We start from the raw sequence: 27,086 nt of genomic DNA, 5'->3' as shown, positions 1-27,086 counted from the left end.
CTAGCGTTTGATATATTGGTTGTTTTAAAATCTGTACAAAATTTTATCAATAAACCGTTTTAATCAAAATTACTCCCGGAAAAGTTAGAAAATACAGGTTCGAAAAGTATGCATAATTAAGCTATATATTTAGCTTGCTTAAAATTATAAGAAAAAGGCTTCAAGAAAAGTTTGAAATTAAAAGATTCTATCTTTAATGCCAAAGTATTTATATGCATGTAGATCTATAAATTGAACAAGTGCAACTCCCGACACTAATATATTGGATGGAACGTGTCTCAGCAGTTTTCGAAATTGCTCTTGGATGGAGTCATGCAAATTTATTTTAGTTTGATTGTGCTGGAAGTTAAGGTGGAGTTTAATTTTTCGTTATATCAGTGTAATATTCTTTTGTATACTATGATAATTTTTTAAGTTGGTCCATGCGATTCACAAATATGAATTTATAAGATAAAAAAAAGTGCGGTATTGTCAGCTTTATTATCTGGACTAGCTGTTGCATTGGCAGGAAATCTCACAGAATATATATAACGTTCTACAGACCTGTACAAATTGGTCAGTGGAAATTTACAGAAATGAAAAAGTTGATGTTAAAAGTCATATCAATATTAACGAAGTCAACATCATTACAATCAAAGATATAGATATTCAGCAGAGATGAAATCCACCTTAAAAATGCGGTACTGTTCTGTACGGCATTTAGTCTTATTACAAGACAGTGAAAGTTATTCCCCTTAGATAAGATTCGCCATTTGTAATGCTAGAAATAGACGGCTGTTATTGTTATTTAGTTAGGTTTATTTTTGTAATGAATCGGAATAAGATACAATTTTAAGATGAATTATGCTCGATTTCTTAATAAAGTTAGTCAGGCGAGGCAACCGTCTCCAATAAGAGTACTGAGTAAGTAAATTATATGTTTTTATTTCTGGATGACCTTTCAAATTAGTTATGCAGAGTCATAGATAACATCAGTGTGTAAATATTGACCAATTGAGCTTACATGTAAATTTATTATATGCTAATGTTTGTGTAGAAATTAATTTATGTCACTTTAAGGAAGTTGTTCAATTTCCTTTGAAAGTTTGATAGAAATTGACTTAAATTTTAATGTTCCAACACAAAAATACATGTAGAAACAGTTTTATGTATTGTATTCAAGCAAAGTCAGCACCAATCATTGCTATTCTTGTTTTAATTTAAAGTCTTAAGTTTAATTCCAGCTAAATCGTCGTGTTATATATTTAAGCCAAGCACAGTTTACTTTAGTATGTATACAGTGGACTCGCCCTTTCCGAACCAATTTTTATACTTTTGTTGTATTACGCCGATAAATATCTATTTAAATTAAAAAGAATATCTTAAAATATAGATTAAAATGTCACGATTAAAATAGCGCAAAAAGAAATTGCCTTTAAGTTGGATTTAATATCGGAATTTCCAAGAAAATTTAGACTGGTACCTTGCCTAATCCGGGTCATACTCGCCTTTTCCGAATCACCGCAAAATTAACGAAATGGTCGGAAATTATTTTTCTTAATTCAGTTCATAGTGACATAATACCGTGAGTTCAACCAACAAGTAATATTAAATCGTGATATATTCTAATAACATTCAAGGTAGCCAGTTTAAAATACAGTTTCTTCATATAGTATTCCTTTAAGTGCCTATCCTTTATCAAACCTTTCATTTATGAGCTGCGTGTTCATTTTTTACTAGAAGTGGCTTTGTCATTAACGCGTTAGCATAAAAGCAGACATGTCTGCTGCTGTCAAATGAAAACAATGTTTAGGAACGAATAATTATATTACACATTTGATTAATTTTATGCAAATTGCTACAACTAGATCTCTACGCTATTAACAAATTGTGAAAACTAAAATATGAATTTTGTTTTGAAATCTATCTAGAATGATAGAAAATGTTCTAAGAAAATAAATCCGAACACCAGTATCTTTAATTCAGCCATTAACGCTGTACAGACGTTTAAAGAGTTGTTAAACTAATGTGATAAGAAAATGAATCTTAAAGCAGGTACCTGCACCCTGTAGGGTACTTATATATATGTCATGTGATAGTCTTGTGACAATCACTTCTTTGGCTAAACTAAGAGGCCATGCCAGTTTTGTAAGGGAGTTGTGTTTTTTTTTCAGGATGGAAAACAGGCTTTTCTAATTGTTTCATTTCAGCCAAAACTTACAGAAATGTTAATTAAAGATTATTTCAGCCAAAACTTACAGAAATGTTAAATAAAGATTCAATTGACTGTGTACATATATGTGAAGAATAAAGATTTATTTCTTTTTATACTAAAAGACTCAGGAATGCTTAGAGGTTTGAGAACTGGTTTGTCCATGATGTAAGTAAAACATAACACATGTATATAATATGTATTTATATATTAAGCATATGTCCATGACTTGTAAAATCATAAGTACTATAAAATCTGAACAACAGCCATGGCGTCCCCTCTGGCATAAATGAAATATATTGTATCATTGCAGTCATATGAGCAGTCTGTGACCATGTGGTAGACCTAGAATGACACTCTCCCTTGAGATTTTGGTAATCTTAGCGTCATTGGCTTTCTTTGCTGGTGTGAAGTTAGAGTATTTTTTTTAATTTTCTAACATTTCTAGCAGACACCTCAGCTGGACGTTGGCAATTTTTCTAGGTTTATCCATCTAAAAAAGATGTAGATATGTAAAATAGAATGTATAAAACGAATAATGAATTATTTTACATGTACACTGTACAATATTGTACCTGAAGGAAGGGAATTTCATAGTATTCTCTGGAAGGGATTACATGCCATTTTGTACAAATAATAGTGGCAAAAGTGATGTAAAAATGTTTCATATTTTATTTTGCAAAAATCAAATACATTGCAATAGGATAATGTTTAAGAATCCCCTGCTTTTGGCAGGTTATAGACAGGTAAATTTAAGCAAGAGCTGTCAGACTAGACAGTGCTCTTGTTAATTAGATACAAGAGACAAAAATTGTATGAATGATAAAAACATCTGTATTATGAGTTAATAAAGTACTCAAATATTTTTTGTTTGTTTGTTTCATTTTACGCCTTTTCCCATTAGTATTTTAGTCATATAGGCGGGTAGTATCCTAACCATCGTTCCTGCAAAGTTACACCAGTACTAGATTACCTTCCTCGGTGCTTAACTATCAAATCAACTCCCGGGGATCGAGGTAATAAAGTCATAGACTCTTAACCCCTCGACCACTGAGGCGGTCCAAATATATAACAATTTTCATATAGTGTAAAATAAGTTCAAAATGGAAATACTTCTAAAAATACAAGAGCTACACATTTTAATTAAATCTCATTAAATATTATATGTAAGTGTTGATAAAACATATTTTTGAAGTTTACATTAAATTCCCGAAGAAATAAAGAAGTCACAAAAAAGGAAGAAAAGTCTAACTTTACGTAAGGGCCTAGAAATCAATTAAAACCACGGAAATATAAGTATTATTGAAATTTATCCTATCATACATATATCGTAACAATGTTTTAATCAAATAATCGTGGTCAGTGTCAATACTGATGGTCAAAATAATAAAAACATGTATGTATCTTCAACGCAGCAGCAGAATACTATTATAATATTGCTATAAAACTTACAACATCTTAACTGCCCATTTCAATAGAATAAATGAAAGTTATAGCAGGCTAAGTCATATTATTTTATAAATATTTATTTCTAATTATAATCATTATCTATATTTTATACAAACAAAAATAAATATTGCTATATTTGGGTATATTTAGTAGTACGGTATTTGGGTATTTCGTGCCGCCGAAAAAAAGGTGATTCGGAATACACAAAAAACATGATGTCAGTAATACAGCCTTTTACGTTTAAATTTTAAAATTATTTGTATTGTGATTATTATTGCTTGAAAGCACATAAAATTTGCTTTTTATCAATGTTCATTTTGTTTCGTTTCGGGAATTAACTAAAATGCAAGCGCCTTTTCATTTTGAAAATTTTATTTTCATTCGACAGATTTACGCATACGGGAAAAATATGACACTTTAACAAACTAAAAATACAGATAATGTAAGAATAATTTTTATGCCTTACTAACGTTGAATTGATTGTATAGTGCTTCGATTATAAACCTAAAACATAACTTACGATTTTTGTGGCCGTCTGCACGCTCGCGACCTAAAAAGCTTGGAAATGATCCTCATTTTTGACTGGTTCGGAATGGGCGAGTTCACTGTATAATTGAGCCGTGCCATGACAAAACCAACATATTGTGTTTGCGACCAGCATGGATCCAGACCAGCCAGCGCATCTGCGCAATCTGATCAGGATCTATGCTGTTCGCTATCAGTTTCTCTTCTTGTTATAGGGTTTGTAAGCGAACAGCATGGATCCTGATCAGACTGCGCAGATGCGCAGGCTGGTCTGGATCAATGCTGGTGGCAAACCCATTATGTTGGTTTTGTCATGATGCGTCTCATACATGTATTTATTTCAGCTGCTATTCTCCAGCAGAGTAAGCCATCAATGATCTCTATGGCTGGGGGTATGCCAAATGTTGGCACATTTCCTATTGAATCAGCAACATTCAAATTAAGGTATGACTAAACTTCACATGACCCTTTTTATGTTGTTAGCTATTCAGTTTTAGATAAACAGTTTGAGATGTTCAAAAACATAGCAGGATGAGTACAATGCACAATGCAGCTGCATATAACTTTAATATAGGTATAAATTCAAATAGTTTGACAAGATCTTCATTTTCCTGAGATGCATTTTAATCAGATTTCATATCCAAAATATTAAATAAGTTTATAACAGTTTAAGAAAATATCTGATTTTTAAAGAAAATGATGTTCAAACTATGTCATTTGACAGTATAAAACAGTGAATTTATATATACATGTACATGACTGTATTTCTTTTTTATTTAGTGATGGCACAAAACTAGAGATGGATCATGAACTTATGAAGAAAGCTCTGCAGTACACTCAAACACCAGGGTAGGTTTGAATTTGTACATACAGATTACATGTACTATATCACAAATCTGTATTCAGACAGGCAAGTCTTTGGCAAAATATGACCATCAAATTTGAAATGTGTTAACTTTTGGTGGAAAACACAATAGCTTCAAGTGAAAATGAAAACATAGCATATTAAAAGACTGAGAGAATGAGATGAGAAATGTTCTGCAGTAATTACTATTATTAAAAGTGTTCTTAAACTTCAGTATGAAAACTTAAATAATTTTCTTTATAATATTGTACTTTTGTTGCTTTTCATTAGATATTTGTGATGTTTATATAGTTTAATAAACACAGCTGCTGTCAATTAATGAAGAAATCTCATTTTTTTTCTTTTAAAAGAAGGAAGTTTGCTGTATTATAAATTTGTTAACATGATTCCTGACAGGTTATATGGCAGTATACAGTTGTTTGTAATAGATAGAAGGCCATATTGGAAATAAGTTGTATGTTTATTATGTACTCTCAAAATAAAGTTATTTTTATTATTATTACATTTATATAAGTTCAAAATCAAATCTTTTAACTTATATTATGAAGGGTTCTTATTTGAATATTTTTGATAATTTATATCTGTATTTCAGAGTCCCAGAGTTAGTCCAGTGGGTCAAAGGCTTGCAGGAACGTGTTCACAAGCCACCTTGTAGTGGGGTCAACTGGGATCTTCTTATCACGAATGGAAGTCAGGACGGTATTTGCAAGGTATTTAGAAAGAGTGTATACTACTTGGTATACATGAGTTAAAAAGGTCTATCTCCCTGTTGTTGCATAAATGTAAGGTTGTTATTACAAAAATTTTGATTTATAAATCTGTCCTAGGACATAATGTAATGGTACTGGCAAGTGAAGATTAGTGCCACCTTATAACTTTGTCTAATCAGGAGCACTCACCACCAACATTTTGTCCTGTTTTTCCTTGTGAAAAGGGTATTTTATATAAAAAAAAAGTGAATATAAGAAAAATATAAGCTAACTGGTATAACTTCTAACAGGAATTTAGTCTATCGCTCACCTATCATTTGGATGCCAATATAAGGCAGCTTATCTAGTAGGTAGTTGCTTTTTCTTGTCCCATTATTTTGACAGAATTGACTATACAGATAGTTGAAGATATACCAAATCATAAATTTAGTTTCTAATTCTTCCAAAACAAATATTATTTCAAACAGTGAATTTGTTCATGAAATAAAATTAATTGTTAAGCTACAGTACGCTCACCGCGGGTTTTGCTTTTTCCGCGATACCACCGCGGACGATTTTTTTTTATCGCGGACAAACGCGGGGGTTCGTCCGCGATGAAAGCCTAATTTCCCCCGCGATCCCCGGTGTTCAGTTGTTTCCACCGCGGACAAAATTCTGACGACCGTTCTTCATTCGTCGATAAAATCAGTCACCCGTTTCCCGCGGGGGAACGCCAAGGTCAGTTGGTCAGTATAAATTAACCTCCAAAAATAATAGACGTTTTATTATTTTTTAACGTCATCTTTTTTACACAATGACTTGAAAATTGACCACAATCGTCTCCTTAAATGTTATTATACGTTAAATTTTTTGAACGGAATTTGAAATAAAAATAATTACAGCTGTACCTGTTTTTGTTGTTGTTTTTAATATTTTTGTTATAAACGTCCACAAAACTATTCGTCCACATACCAATATTTTTACAACTGAAATCGTCATTTATCACTGTCACTTTGTGGTTCTCAAAATATTATTGCTGTTAAACTATATGGGAGCCATAAATATGATACTTAGTAAAATCAAAGTGCTGCAGCACTGAATGCGACGGACATGCAACCGGAGAGACATTAAGGCTTCTTTTAAACAAAAACAAAACACAAAATATATAACAGAGAAAATTTGTTCCATACAAGTTCGAGATTTGTAGAGCAATATATTTTGTGTCCCAAACTGATATAATTCAGATTTTCTACTTTCAAGCACTTAAATACAGAATGAAATTCATGCCTAAAAACTCAAACTTGTAAATCAGTGTCCTTATCGATTTATTCTAAGAAATGATATGTAAATAGAAAAAAAATCTGTCAACGAAATATTTCTAAAATAAATCCAGGCAAATAAACTTCAAACATAATACATTATACATTTGAGAATGCTATTTAGAATTGCTTCGTGTTATATCATAGTGGGCATATAGACAATAAAATATAAGTCATTTGTATTTTTATTTCTCTTGGATAATGTCTCATTAAAAAAAATTGGTTAAAATCATCAGCAATTAATAGTGTATTTTTTAGATTTTTTTTATTTACAAGGTAAAGATGTAGAGGAGCACATCGTTTTTAATTTATTTTAAATGTCACTTAAGCATTACAGTGTTTAGTTGTCCTTTTCAATTTCACACTAAATTCCATTTTCAACTTGTTTGCTTCTTACAATTGTATAGAATTTCTAAAAGTATTGCATGTAATCCGCTGGTTTATTAATTACATGTATAATGTTAGTCTGGGTTCCAGTCTGTCGATTTTTTATGTGTTTCTGTTCGGCAAATCGACACTATCAAAACCAGAGATGTTGTGCGTTATCTATGACGATCGAGTACAAAATAGCGTGTAAGTTATAAATAAGCAAAAAATATCAACGCCTGAATCCCAGGCTAGTATAATGTGTACTCCCTAATCGCCAGTCCAAAAATCAGAACAGGTGAAGCAGAATCTATTTTTAGAATAGCGAAGGTTAATTCATATCATGACCTAGAAAAATATGTAGACAAACCACAAGAATCGGAAGTAGAACTGATATTATCACTTCCTTATCATGAAAGACTACATGGCGGTAAAGTGTTGAAAAACTCTCTTCTTACATGCATTTTCAAAAAAAGATATTTACACTAACTATTGTAAAGAATCTAATATATTAATAACTGCTGAATATTCAGCTAAACCCGCGGTATGAGTCACGAAAATAGTTCTTCTTTTATTAATGCGCGAGTTATCCTAGAGTCACGAAAAACTTTTGATTTGTTAATAATAATGTTTTGTATAATGTAGAAATATTTATTTCCTACTAATATTGTCTTGGAACTCAGAGGTTACACCTTTATTGTAGTATAATTTGCTGTCCTACTTTTTCGACAGCGGTAAATCGTTTCAGCAGTAATTTGCATATTGCGCAATAATACTACGGGACTACAACGTTTTTATCAATAATATACGTTCATATTTTAACTTGGATAACTTAATTTGAAATTGAAAAGGATAAATATGGAAGACAATAAGATATCCAGACAAAGTATGGGAGTTTTGAAGGATCAAATTCATGTACTATTTCTTGGGCTGTTAATCGGTTTAGGACACATTGCGCGAGTGTAGCCAACGAAATCCCATGTGTAGATGACTTAGTCCGTCGCAAAAAGGACATTTTTGCTGATTTCTCAATGATGACTGACGCTACAGTACATGTCCTGTAAGAGGTCGATGAGTGTGAATACAAGACAAGACATAAATAAAATACATGTACATATCCTAGAAATAAAAGAAAAAGATATTTAAACCATCTATAAGATTTTATTTGTATGCAATTATATTCTTTAAAAATGGGTAGACTTGTTTGTTTGTGTTTTTTTACAGTAAAACCCCCGTCGAGAATGGACATGAGAAATATGCATGACACTTGCCAAAAAGTTTTTGTATACTGCACATACCGTATATTTGTTTGACACAAATTCACCCATTAAAAAATAATAATTAGGCTGCCTTTTACAAATTATAAAATTACATTATTATCCTCGGAATTAATTTCAATGAAAACTTAATATAATAAATACAAGAAAGCAAAGACAATTACGTTCAATTGTATGTACTTAAAACTACATGTTGTCTACAAATACTATTATTCCCATGAACAATAATATCTTAAGATAAAAATAAAATGAAATATTTCTAACTTGAAAATCGGTCGATGGAAGTTCTTAGAAAATAACTGCCATGTGCTTGTTTGCCTTATATACATGTATGTACATGCTGTTCATAATAAAATAACAAAAAGTATAACGTCAAGTTTAACAAAATTCTGCAAAAAAAATCTATAAAAAAAATAAAAAAGAACAAACAAACAAACAAGCTACTAAAACAAAAATGAAACTAAACTTCAACAGTTGATACAAACTTCAAAACATATACATTACGCTCACACCTGTAATTAGATAAATCAAGAATATCATTTAATGTATATTTTGGTGAAATAAACGCTTTCTTTTAATGTTCCAAATAAAATATAAGACTTTATGATCAACATGCAAATAAACAGAAACAGTAAAACGCATCTGACAATTGAAAGAGACGTCCTGGAATATTGCCTGAATAAATTGTTGAGGGTTACGTTTTCAAAGTTTTTAAATAAGAAACAAAAGCTGGCATATAAATTGTTGTAGTATCTTTTTCATAAATGTCATATGCCGAATTTTTCATTATTTGACTTCAAGTTTCTCACTACCATGAAGTTGCGACGACAATGATTTATCTTGATGTCGAATACATATTGTACATTACCCAACACAATAACAAGAAGAAGAACAAGAAATACACTGCATTTGTACATGTACTTTTATTACAACAAAAAAGAAAACAAACAAACAAATTTTACATATAGTTATATGTACAGTACATGTTACAGTACGTACGTATACTGATGTTTAAATACAGTAATTAATTTTTAAAATTTAAGGTTTCCACCGCGTTGACCGGTGTTTGACCGCCGCGTTCCTCCGCAATTTACCGCTGCGTTCCGCGGGGGAAACGGTTTCAGCCGCCGATTTATGTCCGCGGTGGTGAAAATTTTCTGTCCGCGGGGTCACGCGGACAATATTTGAGCAAATTTTCGTCCGCGGTAAACCTCATTCGCTGGGTCACGCGGGTTTTGAAAAAGCCGCGCTGAGCGTACTGTAGCATCAGCAGATACTTTCTGGGCTCAATAGGGAAATCATTGGACTAGGAAATTTAAGAAATCACTGGATTGATACTTAGAGGAAGCAAAATTTCTTGTGACAATAATTATATTATTGATCTCGGATTTCGAGTCCAGTGGTCATTTGTCTCTGACAGCTGATTGAAAAATAATTTACCGTAGGATAAATTGACAGACACTTGCGGGAAAATTGGTAATAACTTAGTACATGTAGTTATCCAGGTTAGGTAGAATGTCTGTTGAGATATACCATAACCAAAAAAGTTTTAAAACCGCCTAAACAAACAAACAAATACTTATCTAACTCAGTGTACATTAGGAAGAAGTCTGACAAAGTACACAAAGTTTTTGGACAATTTGATATTATTTGAGACGGGGCTGTCCATCTTCAAAGTTTAACAAGTCTGTTTTACTATGTCTATATAATTGAAGGGGTTAAATCATTTCTATATTTCAGTCATTTGATGCAATGGTGTCACCAGGAGACAAGGTTCTTGTAGAAACACCGTCATATCCAGGAACATTGGCAGCTGTAAGTATCCTCAATTTTTGTCGTTATCTCACCATATAACTTAATATTTTGCGGACTAAGATAGCAGGGAATTTTCCAGCTATTTAGGAAAAGGCCCTTGGTTTCAACTGGGAAAAGTTTGCCACATTTTGGAAAATTTGAGAAAAATTGTTGAAAATTTACCTTAGACATTACTTTTTTCATGTATGATTATGTGGCTGCATTAAAGAAACCAGTTGAAACAATTCATTTTTTTCTCAGAAGTTGAAAGACTTAGATTTTTTTTGCAGCTATTGGTAATTTTTTTTTGAAAGTGTGAATAGAATGACTTATTTTGGATTGGGAATGGCACCTTATATTGGCTCCTGGTGGTAGGATGAAAATGCCTGAGATTGACAAATTATAATGAGTTTTATAATACTGCAGGTTTGTAACGTCGCTTTTCATTGGATAATCGTGACGTTTATATAGATTTATATACACGGCTGCTGTCAATATCTTACTTTTTCTCCACAAAATGATGCTTGCTGTATTATAAATTCGTTATAAAGATTGTTGACAGGTTATATGGCCGTATATAAACGGCTGTTTGCAATATAACCCTCGCCTAACGGCTCGGGTTATATTTACAAATAGCCGTTTATATAGGGCCATATAACCTGTCAACGATCTTTATAACTAATAATATATTTAAATAAACACTTTCAAAATTATGTTTGATTTATAAAATCAAGAAAATTCTAGTAGATGTACGAAATCATTTTTGAGCTGTGTCACGACAAAACCAACATAGTGCGTTTGCGACCAGCATGGATCCAGACCAGCCTGCGCATCTGCGCAGTCTGATCAGGAATCATGCTGTTCGCTATCAGTTTCTCTACTTGTTATAGAGTTTGTAAGCGAACAGCATGGATCCTGATCAGACTGCGTGGATGCGCAGGCTTGTCTGGATCCATGCTGGTCGCAAACGCATTATGTTGGTTTTGTCGTGACGCGGCTCATTTGTTTTACCATTGACAGCCAGAATATCCGTTCCTTGGGTACCCTATCATGATGGCAACACAACAAGCCTCATTACGGCCAAATGGACGAGTCCCCTTGGGATGGATATTCCAATTTGAACCGCAACATAATCGAAAGTTATTAGTTCAGATCTATATTGAATGGTACACAAATCTCAAAAAAGTATTTCAAGCCCTTTCACATGTTTCATGTCAAAAATGTTTGTGGTATACCTTAAATACTTACATAAACATATAATGTGTATCCTTAAAGATAAAAAAAATAATGTGTAAACCATGGATACACTATGTCTGTAATGTCATACCTTCACCAGGATATCAAATTCTCACTGTATTGTAAAATGACTTCAAAATACTGTCTGTACATTTTGGAATACTAAATTTGTTATATTAATTATGGTGCATTTTTCAAAGCATTTCCATAAATTTCAGTGAAATACTATAGTCCTCATTTTTACTTTCAGGTTAAGCCAATGGATTGTGAATTGATTCCTATCAAATCCGATAAAAATGGCCTTGACCCTAGTGACCTTGAAAATGTGATGTCAAATTGGAATGTGTCAGACAGTGACATTCCAAAATTGTTATATTTAATACCGAATGGAGGGAACCCAACAGGGCATGGGTTAACAGAGGAGAGAAAGAGAAAAATCTACAGTATTGCCCAAAAGTATAATCTTATAATATTGGAAGATGATCCTTATTTTTACTTACAATTCAATAAGGTATGCATATTTTGGGGTATTTCCAGGTGTTTTTTGAAAACAGCTTTCATAAAAGTGGACAGGATTTTGAGTAATAAAATTTGTTAATGTTCTGTCAGGCTAATAGTTAATAGCTCTCCTTTTTTGAAAAGCTTGAAATGGTATTAACAGTCATTTGCTAATAATTTCCTGCATCAGACAGATTAGTAATGCAGGGGTCACTGTTTCAATCCTCTGGTGAGGTGTAAGAAATCATGTAGGATATATGCAGTCAGTTTCTAGCGGAGAAATTGGTAATTACTAGTTAGTTATCCAGGACCACGGAGATATGACAAAAAAAAATCAATTTAAATGTGTGAAAATTAGCAGAAAAACCAGAAAAAAGCCCCAAATAAATTGTGTGTGGCTTAGGGAGATGAAAGGGGCCTCAGGGGCTGTGTAGTTAAGATCACTGATCTAAATTTAGGTACACCTCACCACTGTGGTTTCAAATCCCTTTATGGTTTTTGGATTGTGGTGTTAGAGGAAGCTATCCAGCTTGCTTACAGAAGATTAGTGGTTCTACTCAGATGTCCCCTTGTGACTGAAATAATACACAAAGAGGCTCTGGAGGCCTTCTTTCATCACTACAGCTGAAAGTTTACATTGTTAGTGTGAAGACAAAAAAAATAAAAGGAGTGAAAAACAAATAACAAATTAACTTCTTAACTTCCAATTTCAAATGGAAATATTATGTTATTATGGCCTTGTGTAATAAAGTTCATAGAGTAATTTTCTGTTTATCGTCTTAAACATATATTGTTTGACATTAGATTTGGAAGTTTTTAATAGACAAATAAGAAGTTATTAAAGTCTTTAGAATGGGTGTGCTATTCAGTGGTAACTCTGTCAGACAAAGAAGATAAGGGACCTTAGTTCAATTGCCCTTTTCTCCAGTTAAAATTACTAAAAATCTGTCAGATTAGACACATATGTGGAACCAGCCTTCAGGTGCTTTACATCTTACACAATGAGGAACCAGTTAAAGGGCAATTAACCGGGTACCATTTCTAGGAAGTATATTATGACTGAGACTTTTCTGATGATGATTTGGGGATATCTTATACAATGACACATGCTAAAAAGGTCATATGACCATATTTTAAAGCTTTACTGACGATGAAAGGTCTCAGATGCCTATCCATGCAGTATTTTGGGCACATAAGTAGAATTAGGCCAATGTTCCTTTAAACTAGCTGAATATAAGGCCCCCACGGTTACACGTTTAAACGGATTCATTTTGATTTTCAGTCGAAAACGTTTACGATAATTTTTAACGTTTAATCGAAATGACCATATTGTCTTACAAAATATCTTAATCATTGCCTGTAATCATGAATTCTATCAATTGTAATTGGTTAATTCCAAAGTAAAATACAGAAAATAGGTATTTACAACCCTACGCACAGCATTACCGTGCACTAATCGTGACATAATACATTGGTAAAGTTGATTTTCCTTTGATCTTTCAAAAGAGCGAAATGAGGATACAGTGTGGACTCAATCGTGATGAGCCCTGAACATTAAATTATTTGTATATAAATAGTAAGTCATCATTTGGAGACTTGAATACATGATGTAGTATAGTACAAAAAAGTGCCACCGTTTAAACTGTATCATTTTGGTTCTTAGCAATCGTGTAAACGTTTACAAAAAATCGTAAACGCGGGAGCCTTAGCTGTGTATCTTCCATGGGTCAATATATGGATTTAAGGTAGTTATGTTAATAGATTGTAATAAAATGTAAAAAAACACACACAACTTAACGCCTATCTTTACCTGAAAATATATATTTATTTGTACTATTTCAGCCATATGTACCAAGTCTGATGTCAATGGACGTGGAAGGTAGAGTGATCAGATTTGATTCATTTTCAAAACTAATTTCATCAGGGTAAGAACTTAGTTACAATGTATAACAAATGTTTCTGGTAGGAATATTTCTTTGTTTCAAATTGACATTCATATCACGAAGTAAATACATACAAGAAATTATACCAAAACTAAAAAACTTTGCTTTTATCATATGAAATCAATTTTCAGCTTGACTGTACCTAGAATAGTAGCATTGGTATAACTCTTGGTAAAAGTAACTTTATATCTTAATTACAACTGAAGTTATTATTTACTTAAAATTTCTCACCTGTCTTCAAAAACACAATTTTGGTTATAATGTAAGTCCCTTGTGTATGGCATAGCCACCAGTGAAAATACCGATAGCTTGATAACCTTTATGAACCACCAAATGTTGGTTTTGTTTCAAGTTAATACCAAAACTTTCATTTTATACTTTAGACAAATATAGTTCACATGAAAACATTTTTTTTTTCAGAATGAGACTTGGTTGTGTAACAGGTCCAAAACCAATTATAGACAGAATATCCTTACATATGCAGGCTTCAGTGATGCATGCAAGTACCCTGTCCCAAGTAAGTACTAAGTACAGTTTCTTCTGATTTTTGCATCTTTCTCTTATTTTATGCCATGATTTTTTTTTCATGGAATATACACAAGAAAAGTAAGTCAATGTAAGAAACTTGAATTCTCGGCAAAGGAGTTGCTATCATTTGTATAACCATGTACTCGCACTATTCTAATATATTTTCAGATATTTGATATTTTCCCACTACACTTTGAATTGTTTGCTTTCAGGCTACCTTATTGCTAATATTAAAAGAATGGGGATACGAAGGGTTTGACAATCATGTTGAAACTGTCACAGAATTTTACCGACAGAAGAAATATATGTGTCTGAAAGCTGCTGAAAAACACCTTACAGGTTTGTTAAGTTTAGCTTTAGTTTAAACAAATTTATTTTAGTTTGATTGTGTTGGAAGTTATAAGCTTATTGAAAAACTCTTAAATCTGTTCCTGGAACCAATCAGTACTAAGCAATAAATGTAAAGTTTCTTGCTCAAGGAAACAATGGCTTGGCCCTGACAGGTTTTGAACCCATGTGGTCAGCAATCCTTAGATTACTAGTCTGACGTGTTAACCACTTGGCCATGTACATAATGTTAACTGATATTTTTAAGGCACTTTAAAGCTATGAATCTGCATAAAAAATATTGTTTGAGCTTTAAACAAAGAATGCTTTCAATACCAGTATGTGGAAATGAAACTATTATGCTAGTAAATTGCTTTAAAAGCAAATTGCAAATGCATGAAATCATTGCTAAATGGTTAAATTCTCACTTAAATATTGGCATAATACAAATTATTTTGTTACACCAACTTCTTTCATTTTGATTCATGCTCAGGGAGGTTTCTCACTTTCTCTCTTAAATGGAAAGAGGCCTTTGCCCTTTGAATTTGGGAAGAATTACTGCTAAAATTGATGCTTTGAAAAAATAAAAGGTTAGGTATAAGGAAAACAGCTTGATTTAAACCCTTGATGATAAAGGAACTATTTTTTTCTCGGCTCATTGCAAATTAGTTTGAATAAACTTGAGTTAAACCTGTTCCAGGTCTGGCAGAGTGGGACGAGCCTTCAGGTGGTATGTTTCTGTGGCTGAAGTTAAATGTACCAGACACATACAACCTGATCACAGTGAAGGCACGTGAGAAGGAAGTGTTATTTGTACCGGGTAATGCATTTCAGCTGGATGAGGCACAGCCGTGTCAGTACGTCAGAGCTTCTTACTCATTGTGTACAGAAGAACAGATGAATACAGTAAGCAGTTTTTATCTTACACAAGTCATAGTGTTACTTTGATTATTCTTATCAATTAACACTTGTACATAGTCTTTCAGTCAACAAATCTATGTATACTTTTATATATTTCAATTATCAAATCTTATCAATATATATTCAAATCACTTACCATTGAGATAATCAGATGGCATGGATGTGTGGGCTGGTTTGGCCCTAGAAATGTGGTACAGGCAAGTTATTATTTGTGGTAGCATTTTAAAAGCTGTTAGAATTCCAAAAGTTTTATAAATGTTTTAAACTTATTGATTCCAGGCCTTTGAGAGACTTGCAGCTTTGATAAGGGAGGAACAGTCAAATTGAATGAAATGGACAGTGAAATTGCTACAGAGCCATATGTACATAGCTAACCAGAAACCACAGATCAAGACATTGATGAAAAATGCAAAGCCATATGTACATACATAAGATCAAGATAGTGACTAAAATGTAATACAGTCAAACCTTTATATAAGGGCCAAGCTTGGGAAATAGGGGTTATTCTTTTTCTTTGTAGTTCACTTGGGCACTAAGTGCTCAGAGCTAAGCTTTGGTGATTGAAAGTTGTCAATTGTTGGATGCTATCAACAATGTCTTTAAACAACAACCTAAATCTTTTATATCTCTCAGGAATGATAATTGATTTTAGGTGGTCCTCTACAAAAGTTATTTAAATAGTTCCAGTCTGGTGCATAAGTTGGTCACAAGAGATAAAAATAGACTTTCAAAGTGAAATATATGAAAATATTCTTTTCAGAAACTACAATGCCTAGAGCTCAGATATTTGGCATGTAGCATCTCTTTGTGGTCCTCTTCAGAACTTTTGTTAATCATGTCCCTTGAGCAAAAAATGGCCTTGCCCTTTTGGTCATTTAGTTTATATAGACATAAATTGTAAAACATACTTAAGTTTCCAAATATGAAGAACTTAGATATTATGTCTGTGATTATTTTTCCAATTTTGCAGCTGGGGTTAAAAAAAACCACCCAAATGTTATTTAATTACTTAGTCACTATTGCATAAAAGAAAATTGACCATATCCGGCAATATATCTCAGGTGAGCCACTCAGGGCTATATAATGGCTCTTTTTAGCTCACCTGTCACAAAGTGACAGGGTGAGCTTTTGTGATCGCTTTTCGTCCGGCGTCCGTCCGGCGTCTGTCCGTCCGGCGTCCGTCCGTAAACTTTTACTTTAAATGACATCTCCTCATAAACCACTAAGCCAATTTCATCCAAACTTCACAGGAATGTTCCTTTGGTGGTCACCTTTAAAAATTGTTCAAAGAATTTAATTCCATGCAGAACTCTGGTTGCCATGGCAACCGAAAGAAAAAACTTTAAATATCTTCTTTTAAAAAACCATTAGAGCTAGAGCTTAGATATTTGGCATGAAACATCTTCTAGTGAGTGTCTACCAAGTTTGTTCAAATAAAAGCCCTGGGGTCAAAATTGGCCCCGCCCCAGGGGGTCATTGATTTTCCCAATATGCATATAGTAAAAACTTAAACTACCAAGTTTGTTCAAATAAAAGCCCTGGGGTCAAAATTGGCCCCGCCCCAGGGGGTCATTGATTTTCCCGATATGCATATAGTAAAAACTTAAAAAATCTTCTTTCAAAGAACCAAAAGAGTTAGAGCTAAGATATTTAGCATGAAACATGTTCTTATATGTGTCTACCAAGTTTGTTCAAATAAAAGCCCTTGGGTCAAAATTGGCCCCGCCCCGGGGGGTCATTGATTTTCCCTATATGAATATAGTAAAAACTTAAAAAATCTTCTTTTAAAGAACTCGAAGAGCTATGGCTAAGATATTTAGCATCAAACATGTTCTAATAGGTGTCTACCAAGTTTGTTCAAATAAAAGCCCTGGGGTCAAAATTGGCACCGCCCCGGGGGTCATTGATTTTCCTTATATGTGTATAGCAAAAACTTAAAAAATCTTCTTTGAAAAAACCCAAATAGCTAGAGTTTAGATATTAAGCATGAAACATCTTCTAGTAAGTGTCTACAAAGTTTGTTCAAATAAAAGCCCTGGGGTCAAAACTGGCCCGGCCCCAGGGGTGTCATTGTTTTTAACTATATGTGTATAGTAAAAACTTAAAAAAAATCTTCTTTTAAAAAGCCCAATGAGCTAGAGCTTAGATGTTTAGCATGAAACATCTTCTTATGGGTGTCTACCAAGTTTGTGCAAATAAAAGCCCTTGGGTTAAATTGGCCCTGCAACATTGGGGGGGGGTTGGGGGGGCCTATATACAGGTGAGCGACCTCAGGGCCATCATGGCCCTCTTTTTTTCTTTAAGTTTCCCCCTAAAAATGTCAGTTTTTACCTTTTGGTATTTAGTGCTGTGTTTTTGTATATATGGTGTTTTTAGGGGGTGCTCTATAATACAGGTTTGACTGTAATAGTCTATATAATAATTAGCTTTGCTGTATGTTGACATAATATTTTTTTTTTGTTATTTCTGAATTACTCAAATTATTGGTTAATGTTTGATTTGTTGACGAGTCAGTTGTTAAAATTGTGTTTTTGTGCATCTTCATTTTAATAGATACACATATTATGATGTTTCTGACTACACCACTATGAATTTTGGATGTTTTGTAAAAATTGGCTGATTATAATGTACAGTGTATTGATATGCTGATTTTTTTATTAATTTATTTTTTGTGGGATGTAGGAGCGGCATTATATTAAATTGTATTTCATCGTTTTGGTGAAAAGAATTTATGATTTTATGTTTTGAGAATATTGTGTTTTGTTCTTAGTTTTGTGCCAAATGAAAAAGAAAAGATATTTTAAGTCATTTCCTTAACAGGATGTAATTTTTTTTTATTTTTTTTTAGAATGTAATTTTGAAAATACTATTAGCTTAACTTTTCTAAGCTAAGCTAAGCTTTTTTCTCACCCCAAGCTTTCAGTATTGTCTCAAAAATTGGTGGAGGTTTTAAGTGCAACTTACTAGTAATATTTTCACAATGGCTCATTATATTCTCAGAAAACAGCAATCTTCCTTGTTTAGGGAAAAAAAGGTGAGATTTCTTCAAAAATTTACAGCAGCAGTGTATATATAACTATATAAACGTCATGATTATCCAATGAAAAGCCACGCTTCAATGTGCAGTACATTGTATTATAAAAAAAATATTATAGGATAAAAAGATCAAAAACCAACACAAGTTCTCAATAAATATTATACAAAGTTAACCAAATTTCCAGTGAGTGAATTTTTAAAGAATGCTTACCTTTAAAGTAAAAGGTTGTACAAGTGTAAAATTGTAATAAAGTTGGTTATCCAGTGTATTCTTTAAAGTTTATGCTAAAATATTTAAAAATATCTGAAAGTCAATATAATGAGACGAATTTATATGTTACAGTACAAAAACACTATTGAGAAATTTTAAAATACACTTTATAGATAAATTGAAAAGTGCTGGAGATTATGATGGAAGATTTTCAACTTATACATGTGTGTTCTAAGCTTAATAAGGGTACATTGGCCCTTTTAGGCACTGAAAGTACCTGTACCTGGACATGTCACCAATCATGTTCTTAAATAGTATTAAATGAACTTAAATAAAGAGTTTTTTTCAGTTCATAGTCAATGCTAATACAAATCCAGCTTTATTTTCTTTCCTGTATTAATCGTTGATCTCATTATTTTTGTGATTTATATGTCATTTAAAAAGACCTTTGATTGGAAATAAAAGTTATTCTATTTTATTCCCTTAGTGAAATCAACAAAAATGCCTGTAGTATCCAAGTTATCCTTTCTGTCAAACACTGCACTTAATCACTTGCACTGTCCGTCAAGAACTTTGTTTGTATTTTATCTTGTTGGTTTGATGAAAGAATCATGTTTGTTATATTACAAGCTTACAATGCAGTGTAAGTCCTTATGTAAGTTGTTTTTGATTCATTTATCTGTTATCAAATATACTTTTTTGATAACATTTTGTGAAAAATTCTTCTTTGGTTACTTATTGTCAAAAATTTTATTTTCATTGTAAAAAAAAATATTTTAAGCTAACTATTTCAACAATATTACGACTATTTTTACACTCTCAGAGTGAAAACTTTGTCCACATATTTCAGTCTTTTGGACCTCAGTGGAGTCCCTTTAATGATGTATGATTTATTTTCTTAGCTGGCAATGATTTTTCAGATTTCTAAGCTTTTTTATGATAATCAATGAAATAGTTGTGAACTAGGATATGGAACTAGTCTAGCGTGTGTGAGTTTGAATTGTGGCAACTACCTCAAACAGTTTTAATCAGAACTGCCAAAGATTATCTTTAATCTACCGTTTTTAATATCTCATTTACATTTTATAAATTTTTCAAATATTTTATGAATTTATTTTGTATCAGGAACCAGTTTGATTATGCAGTATTTGACTATAAATATATACATTTAAGTTATTGAATGAAAAATATTTGAGAATTTGTTTGTGAGCGAATGAAAGAATTGAACCACTCATCAGTGTACAAATGTATAAGGTTTTCTTTTTTATGATATTAAAAATTGATATATACCCAAGATCCTTATAAGGGGTGTTATGTTTATCCATTTAAACAGGTACTGTCGGTTTAAAACTAAAACCGGTTATAAAATTCAATAACAGGTAGCCTAGGTTAGTATTTGACTAAGGACAGAAAAGTTAGTAGTACCCAACAATGTAATTTTTCCTATCTGATCGAATACGGTTCGAACCTAGCGGAAAATAGTTACTCCGTATTCAGATATGTATTTAAATCATTTGAGTACAGCAAAATATGAACAAAATGGCATATCTTGTCATAAAAAACAAAGTTTATGTCGCCGTTTAAATGGTTTGCATTTTTTCTAACCATGACACCCCTAATTCATATTATTATGTACCAGAATAGGTATTTAGATCTGATTTTATGGAATAAATGCATTTAAAACCAGCTTAGATTAATTTTCATTGTTATTGCATTATGGGATACAATTTACTAGCAAATTTCTTGAAATTTCCAAGATCTATTGATACAAAGTTAAATTTCTTTACGAATAAGACTACAATGGGATTATTTCTTTCTTTTTGTTTTTAGTTTGTTTTTTTAAGGATCGTTTCAAAAATGTCCGTAGTCTGGCCACATTTAGTTTCTGAACACTCTAGTAGTCATTTTTGCCGCAATTTTCACTAAACGTGGTCAGGACGTTTGTCCCAGTAAATTGCTTGGATGAGTTAGACCATGGGTCATCTCGGATGAAAAACTAGATCACAGGAGCAAAAAAAGAGAGAGAAATTTAATTAACACTGTTTTGGTCCAAATATCCTAGAAATTGGCCAGGGTGGTTGATTTGATGATTTCTAGCTCAAGTATAAATATGGGTCACCTGGGGTCAAAAATATGTTGCACAGCCCAAATAAAGAAAAACTTTGTTCAGACTATATAGGCCAAATATTCATAAAATTGGTTAGAAAGGTTGTTTAGATCCTTTCTAACTCAAGTTCGAACATGGATCACCTGTGGTCAAAAACAGTCACACAGCTCAATATGAAATCTCTAGAGGCTACTGTTCTGATTCAAATATCATGGAAATTGGTCAGAAAGGTTGTTTGATGATTTTTTGCTCAAGTTCGAACATGGATTGTTATCTTAATTTATAGCTCAACTGAATTTGAGTCATCTGGGGTAAAAAAAACTAGGTAATGCAGCCCAAATATGGAAAAACCCTGCGAATATTTAAAAACGTTATATTTTCAGTCCAAATATCCTGGAAATTTGTCAGCAAGGTTGTTTAAAGGATCTCAAGTTGAATTTGGGTCATCTGAGGTAATAAAATATGTGACACAGTCAAAATATGGAAAACCATGTTTACATTTGCACTATTTCAGGTGCAGATATGAACGTAATGACATTTGACCTGCTTTTCATTTATTGCTTAACATTATTAATTATGAGCCTTAACAATCAGGTGAGCGATATAAGGCCCAGCATGGAACTCTTGTTTAATATCACCTCAACAGAACTTTTAACGTGGGAATTATCAGGTAGGAGACGACAACCAGATAAATGCTTACGCGCTAACGAGAATAATATTCACAAATTCAAATCTGTGCTAAAACAGTTATAACAGTTCCTGTTATTTCCGTACCTAATTTGACGAAAGGAATGGGAAATAAATATGTGATAAAGACATTAAGTTTTTACGTAGGTTGCAAATAGGTTTATAATAAGATTAAGTATGTGCCATCTAGTGATAAGTGAATCTAAATACATACTTAAGTATGATACTTCCTTATTAACATTGAAATTATCTAAATATGGACTTTTATCAATATGTATATAATAAACGTAAAAACAAACTTAAGTGTGGAATAGCTGAACAACTGTGGATGAACTAAGGTAATATCCGAATTCATATTTCATCATGTGTTTTGCATTTTCGATTTTTTTTTAATTTTTGCGTTAATTTCCCAGTTAAAGTAAAAGAAGTTAAACAGTCATAGATAACGGCACATACGCAATCTTGTTGCTATGGAAGCACACTACTCCTACGGGAATTTATTTATTTATTCGGATGGATTGGTATAGTTAATAAAGAAAACTGAATAAATCGTATATCTATTGTATTGTCAGTCGAGTTTCAAAAATACGTTTCATATGTACGAAACATTTTCATTACACAATCCCACTGAGATTTTTCGACATTAATGTTCCAATTGATGTAGATCTAGACCAATAAATTACATTTTGTATTTGCAAATTTCCAAATCATTTGCTTACTCCGTTATTCCAGAGAATTATATTCAAAACTGAAAAATACCCAAAATTGCAAATAGCGTTACAACACTTAGGCCTATCACTTAAATTGGGTTAAGATAGAACTATCGTACATTCCTTATTATCTTATGCAGAATTATCTTTCTGTACATCAGCTTATCTGTGTAAGAAATTTAAACTTTATTTCTTCAGGCTTTTGGACGTCAGTACATGATGTTCGTTTAATACTCGACGGAAGAATACGCGCATAATTAACATTTCTACCCGCATTATAAATTGTAATTCTTTTATCCCTTAGAATGCTACGTACATGGAAAGCAATCTACCTAACTGGTTTGGTCAACGCTCTTTGTTGGAATTTAACAATTTCATCAAGAAATGTCGACAGATTCTTCTTGACAGACGACTACATACAGACAGGGATTTCGGAACGTAGTGCCAATAATTTGCTGTCAACGTTTCAAATGGCGCCAAAATGGTGCTCTTCAAACTCACAGTTCCACATAAGATTAGAAGCTCTTATACAAGTAAGTTTTTAATAATTTACTCATTCTGTACAGTGGCTAACCTTTTTATACCCTTATTTCAGGGAATTCACTGATGGTTTTCCCCTTTTTTGACACGGCGGGACTAAAATATTTCCCCAAGATTTGTAAACCATTTAATGTAGGTTTAAATTATGACCAATAACCTGTGTGTAACTTTTCAGATCATTCCCTCCATCTGTTTTTTCAAGAATCATCATTCATATGGTGCAAATGACCCAAAAGTGAAAAACGTTGCAACGCTTTTCACTCCAATCGATCTTTTAATTCAGAGAATATTTCTTTATCATTCCTTGCAGTCTGTTTATGCAATTTTAAGAATTTCTTTTAAGCAAGAATTTCAAATGTTTTAAGCTTAAAGGTGGAAATGATCAAACCGGTCACTTTGTATTTCTGTGACACGTCAAGTTTAGTAAAAAAACAATTTGAAAACCAATTAACTTAAAACTAATAGTGAAATTAAAATACATTGCATAAAAAATTTGAATATTTGCGGACAGTGTTTACTATATTCGCTCACATATTAGCAACTTTAAACCATTTCAATATTTTTCATGGCATTAGATTACATTATACATGTAGATTGTTTTATATCAATGACAAACATTGATTTTAGCATAGATTGGGAGAGCTTTGTTATTATTAGATTTATACTTGGTCACATATGCTTTATAGGAGTAATCTGCACAATGTACAATATTCTTCTTCCGATGCGTTTGTCTTTAAAATCAAGAGCAAGTTTCAAGCTTTTGTTAATGTGACGTGAACGTCAGGAGTTGTTTTGTTATGCCGGCGGTCCGTTATGATGCAATTTCGCTTGTTTATTGATACAAAAGATGCTTAAATTGATCATAAAAACACGTTAATGTAACTGTTTTAAAACATAAAATTATTAATGTACATTTTCAGAGCGAGATTAACAAATTGAAGATGTGCGCTCACAATTTATGGAGTAGGAAACATCTTAAGGGATTGGCATAATCTGGACATATAGTTATGGTAAATTTTTGCATACATGCATTTTTTTTTTTGGAAATGATTTTCTCGCTTTCTTATACATGTAGGCGATCATATTCAAATATTTAATTTTTCAAGCTAAATGTTTAATATCTTGAACAATAATGTTTAATATCTTGAACAATAATGTTTAATATCTTGAACAATAATGTTTAATATATTGAACAGTAATGTTTAATATCTTGAACAGTAATGTTTAATATCTTGAACAATAATGTTTAATATCTTGAAAAAAAGTAATGTTTAATATCTTGAACAATAATGTTTAATATTTTGAACAATAATGTTTAATATCTTGAAAAAAAGTAATGTTTAATATCTTGAACAATAATGTTTAATATCTTGAACAATAATGTTTAATATCTTGAACAATAATGTTTAATATCTTGAACAATAATGTTTAATATCTTGAACAATAATGTTTAATATCTTGAACAATAACTACAAATGTCCAATAACTTTTCGCCAGCATTCAAGTTCTCGTTGTGAAAATTCCAAGGATAGAGACTACATTGTTAGTGAGTTCGTGGGGTATAATCTATATCAGTGTATGAATTCATGTTTACTCATTCGATGAAGGAGACGCACAAAAAAATAACAAAATGTTCTTGGTGAAACTTACAATATGAAACTAAAGTACATGTATGTATAGGAAACACCCGGTGTTATATCTGTCCATTCCATTGTGATTTTCATTTTATTTAATAAGTATAGGGAGCAGACGTGGAAATAACTAGACTGATAATTTGAGTCTTTATAGCTCCGTATGTAAATACACGACAAAATTACGTGCTTGATGATTCAACGAACATCATAACAACACATTTTAATTCAACAAATTGTTTATATTATAATGTATAAACTCATATGTGACATGTGCATGTGTAATACCTTTTATTCTTATTTCAGAATTGGTCACAGATAAGAGGAAACCACGTACGGCGTGAAATTATACGTAATTAGGCATATTGTGCTTAATCATTATACATTTAAATAGTTCAAGCAAGGCATGTCTATGGTTTTACGACAAAGTTTATGTCTGCGAACAAGAAGATTTAATAAAAATTTCAAACGGAAGCAGTCTTTCTCGTTCATTATTTGTCAAAAATAATACTTGATATATTTCATTCTAATCCAATTCCACAGTGTATATACTATATAGCTGAATCTATATAGCATTTATGCTCTTATTCGATCCTCTAAAACGAACATAAATTATTTATTATCCTCCAAAATACACCTGCATTCATGCAAGCACCTTTAAAGAAAAACATAACGTAAAACAAGGTAAGCAATGCCTATATGTCTACCATTATATGGGTTGTTCAAGTTCTTCAATTATACGATATTGCATTTTTATTGCAATATAGAAGAATAAGGCCGCTATTCCATTTATACGTGATCAGTGGTCCGCGTCCGTCATCCGCATCCGTTACCGATTCGCTAATCAAAGAATACGTTGAATCTATTCCTTTTGTCCGTTTACCATCCGCTTCCGCGACGGCATCCGCGACGTTTCGCAGGATGAGCGATTTTTTACGGACGCGGACAGTCGCTGACATGTCTCATCCCTACAAAATGCCTCGAACGAAACTAAATACTTTATCGATTTCGAGAGAAAATACTAAAGAAGTCACCAAAATAGTGTAGGAGAACATATAAGTTTATGATGCAGCAATGACAGATTAAAAAAACAACATCTGGTCATTGGTTGCTAAAGAGATGTTATTTGAAAACCTAACTGATATTCAATGTTTGTTACCTAATTCTTTGATGTTACAACTGTTTTTAGTATTAGAATAAAATTATATAAAATTCTATAAATAATTATCCTCTGTTCGCTATACTTCAATTAAAAATATATAGAAAATAACGTACCTATGGAATAATACCCACGGACATGCCCGGACACGGATCACTGACGCGGACCACTGATCACGTATAAATGGAATAGCGGCCTAAACGTGGATTTAGACACGTACATCCGTGTAGAGTAGTGGTTAGAGAGTTCAGATTATAAAGATCTCATGCAGGTTTTTTCTAGTTCGAATCTCTAATTGTCAGTATGGTTTTTACTTCAATATATTTTTATAGTGTGTCACGTATAATGTTTTGCACAATTAAAAGTTAAACTACATGTATGTTTGAAACTCTGAATTTCTTTCGCCAAATTTTAAACAATTTTGGCTCATTTGTATATATCGTATATATATTTTTCCATTGCTGATTTATTACCCTAATCACGACTATGTTGTCTCAGACTTAACCTGTTGAATGCGAATGTGTGATTGATTAGGTGGTGAAATATTTAGGCGATAAATAGTGTTTTTTTATAAGAATTATATCGACAACCATATTTGTCAATATTGATGTAAACAGATTATGAAAGAAATAGCGAATTCGAGCTGTAAAATCATGCATAAATACCGCCAAAACAATTACCATTTAAACACGAGAAATTACCATATATAGAAAGTCACTGTGTATGCACCGCAAAAAATACATGTATGTTCTGGAATAAAATATGTTGTTTTTTTTTCCTTCTAAAATGTTACTCTTAGTACAAGATAATAATGTTTTAAATTTGTTTGAATTAGGTCAATGACAATAAACTTTCGGCAACCATGCGTTTCTTATTTCCCTATAAAAAGAGCAAACAGGATGGTATTCGTTTTCAATACTACTCATACATACATATTCTAAGTCTACTGTTAATACTTCCATGCCTTCCATCTTCTAAGTAGATTATGAGCGGACCATCTTAGGCTAGATAATGCAGTGTTGTGATTAACATACTTGATAAAAAAAATCTGTCTTTATCAAACAATATGTTTCTAGT

At 32.2% G+C, this 27,086-nt stretch overlaps 1 protein-coding gene and 2 long non-coding RNA genes across 4 annotated transcripts; 2 read left to right on the top strand and 1 right to left on the bottom strand.

Moving 5' to 3' along the window:
* Nucleotides 1–733: 733 nt before the first annotated feature.
* Nucleotides 734–16,469, top strand: LOC132735946 (kynurenine/alpha-aminoadipate aminotransferase, mitochondrial-like). Its single transcript, XM_060722989.1, has 11 exons — nucleotides 734–903; nucleotides 4,510–4,609; nucleotides 4,946–5,014; nucleotides 5,623–5,740; nucleotides 10,422–10,496; nucleotides 11,962–12,222; nucleotides 14,052–14,134; nucleotides 14,573–14,669; nucleotides 14,893–15,019; nucleotides 15,708–15,913; nucleotides 16,208–16,469. Exons 1-11 carry the CDS (start codon nucleotides 837–839, stop codon nucleotides 16,253–16,255), a joined length of 1,251 nt encoding a protein of 416 aa, XP_060578972.1. The 5' UTR covers nucleotides 734–836; the 3' UTR covers nucleotides 16,256–16,469.
* LOC132735947 (uncharacterized) lies at nucleotides 2,383–4,251 on the bottom strand. Its single transcript, XR_009626518.1, has 2 exons — nucleotides 4,161–4,251; nucleotides 2,383–2,684 (listed from the first exon to the last, which is right to left on the bottom strand). It is a non-coding gene; the product is annotated as an uncharacterized LOC132735947 (long non-coding RNA).
* A 5,567-nt stretch (nucleotides 16,470–22,036) lies between the features above and the next one.
* Nucleotides 22,037–25,318, top strand: LOC132735952 (uncharacterized). 2 transcript variants are annotated; one of them, XR_009626520.1, is made up of 4 exons: nucleotides 22,037–22,307; nucleotides 22,984–23,212; nucleotides 24,140–24,229; nucleotides 25,157–25,318. It is a non-coding gene; the product is annotated as an uncharacterized LOC132735952 (long non-coding RNA). The 2 variants fall into 2 exon arrangements; XR_009626519.1 differs by lacking the exon at nucleotides 22,037–22,307 and having other exon boundaries at nucleotides 22,916–23,212.
* The last annotated feature ends 1,768 nt before the right edge of the window (nucleotides 25,319–27,086 follow it).

The sequence above is a fragment of the Ruditapes philippinarum genome, unplaced genomic scaffold (assembly GCF_026571515.1).
Source record: "Ruditapes philippinarum isolate M1 unplaced genomic scaffold, ASM2657151v2 ctg582_1_1_1_1, whole genome shotgun sequence".
Taxonomy (NCBI): Eukaryota; Metazoa; Mollusca; class Bivalvia; order Venerida; family Veneridae; genus Ruditapes; species Ruditapes philippinarum.
Note: the sequence above shows the minus strand (reverse complement) of the source record. Positions and strands in the feature narration are given on the sequence as shown.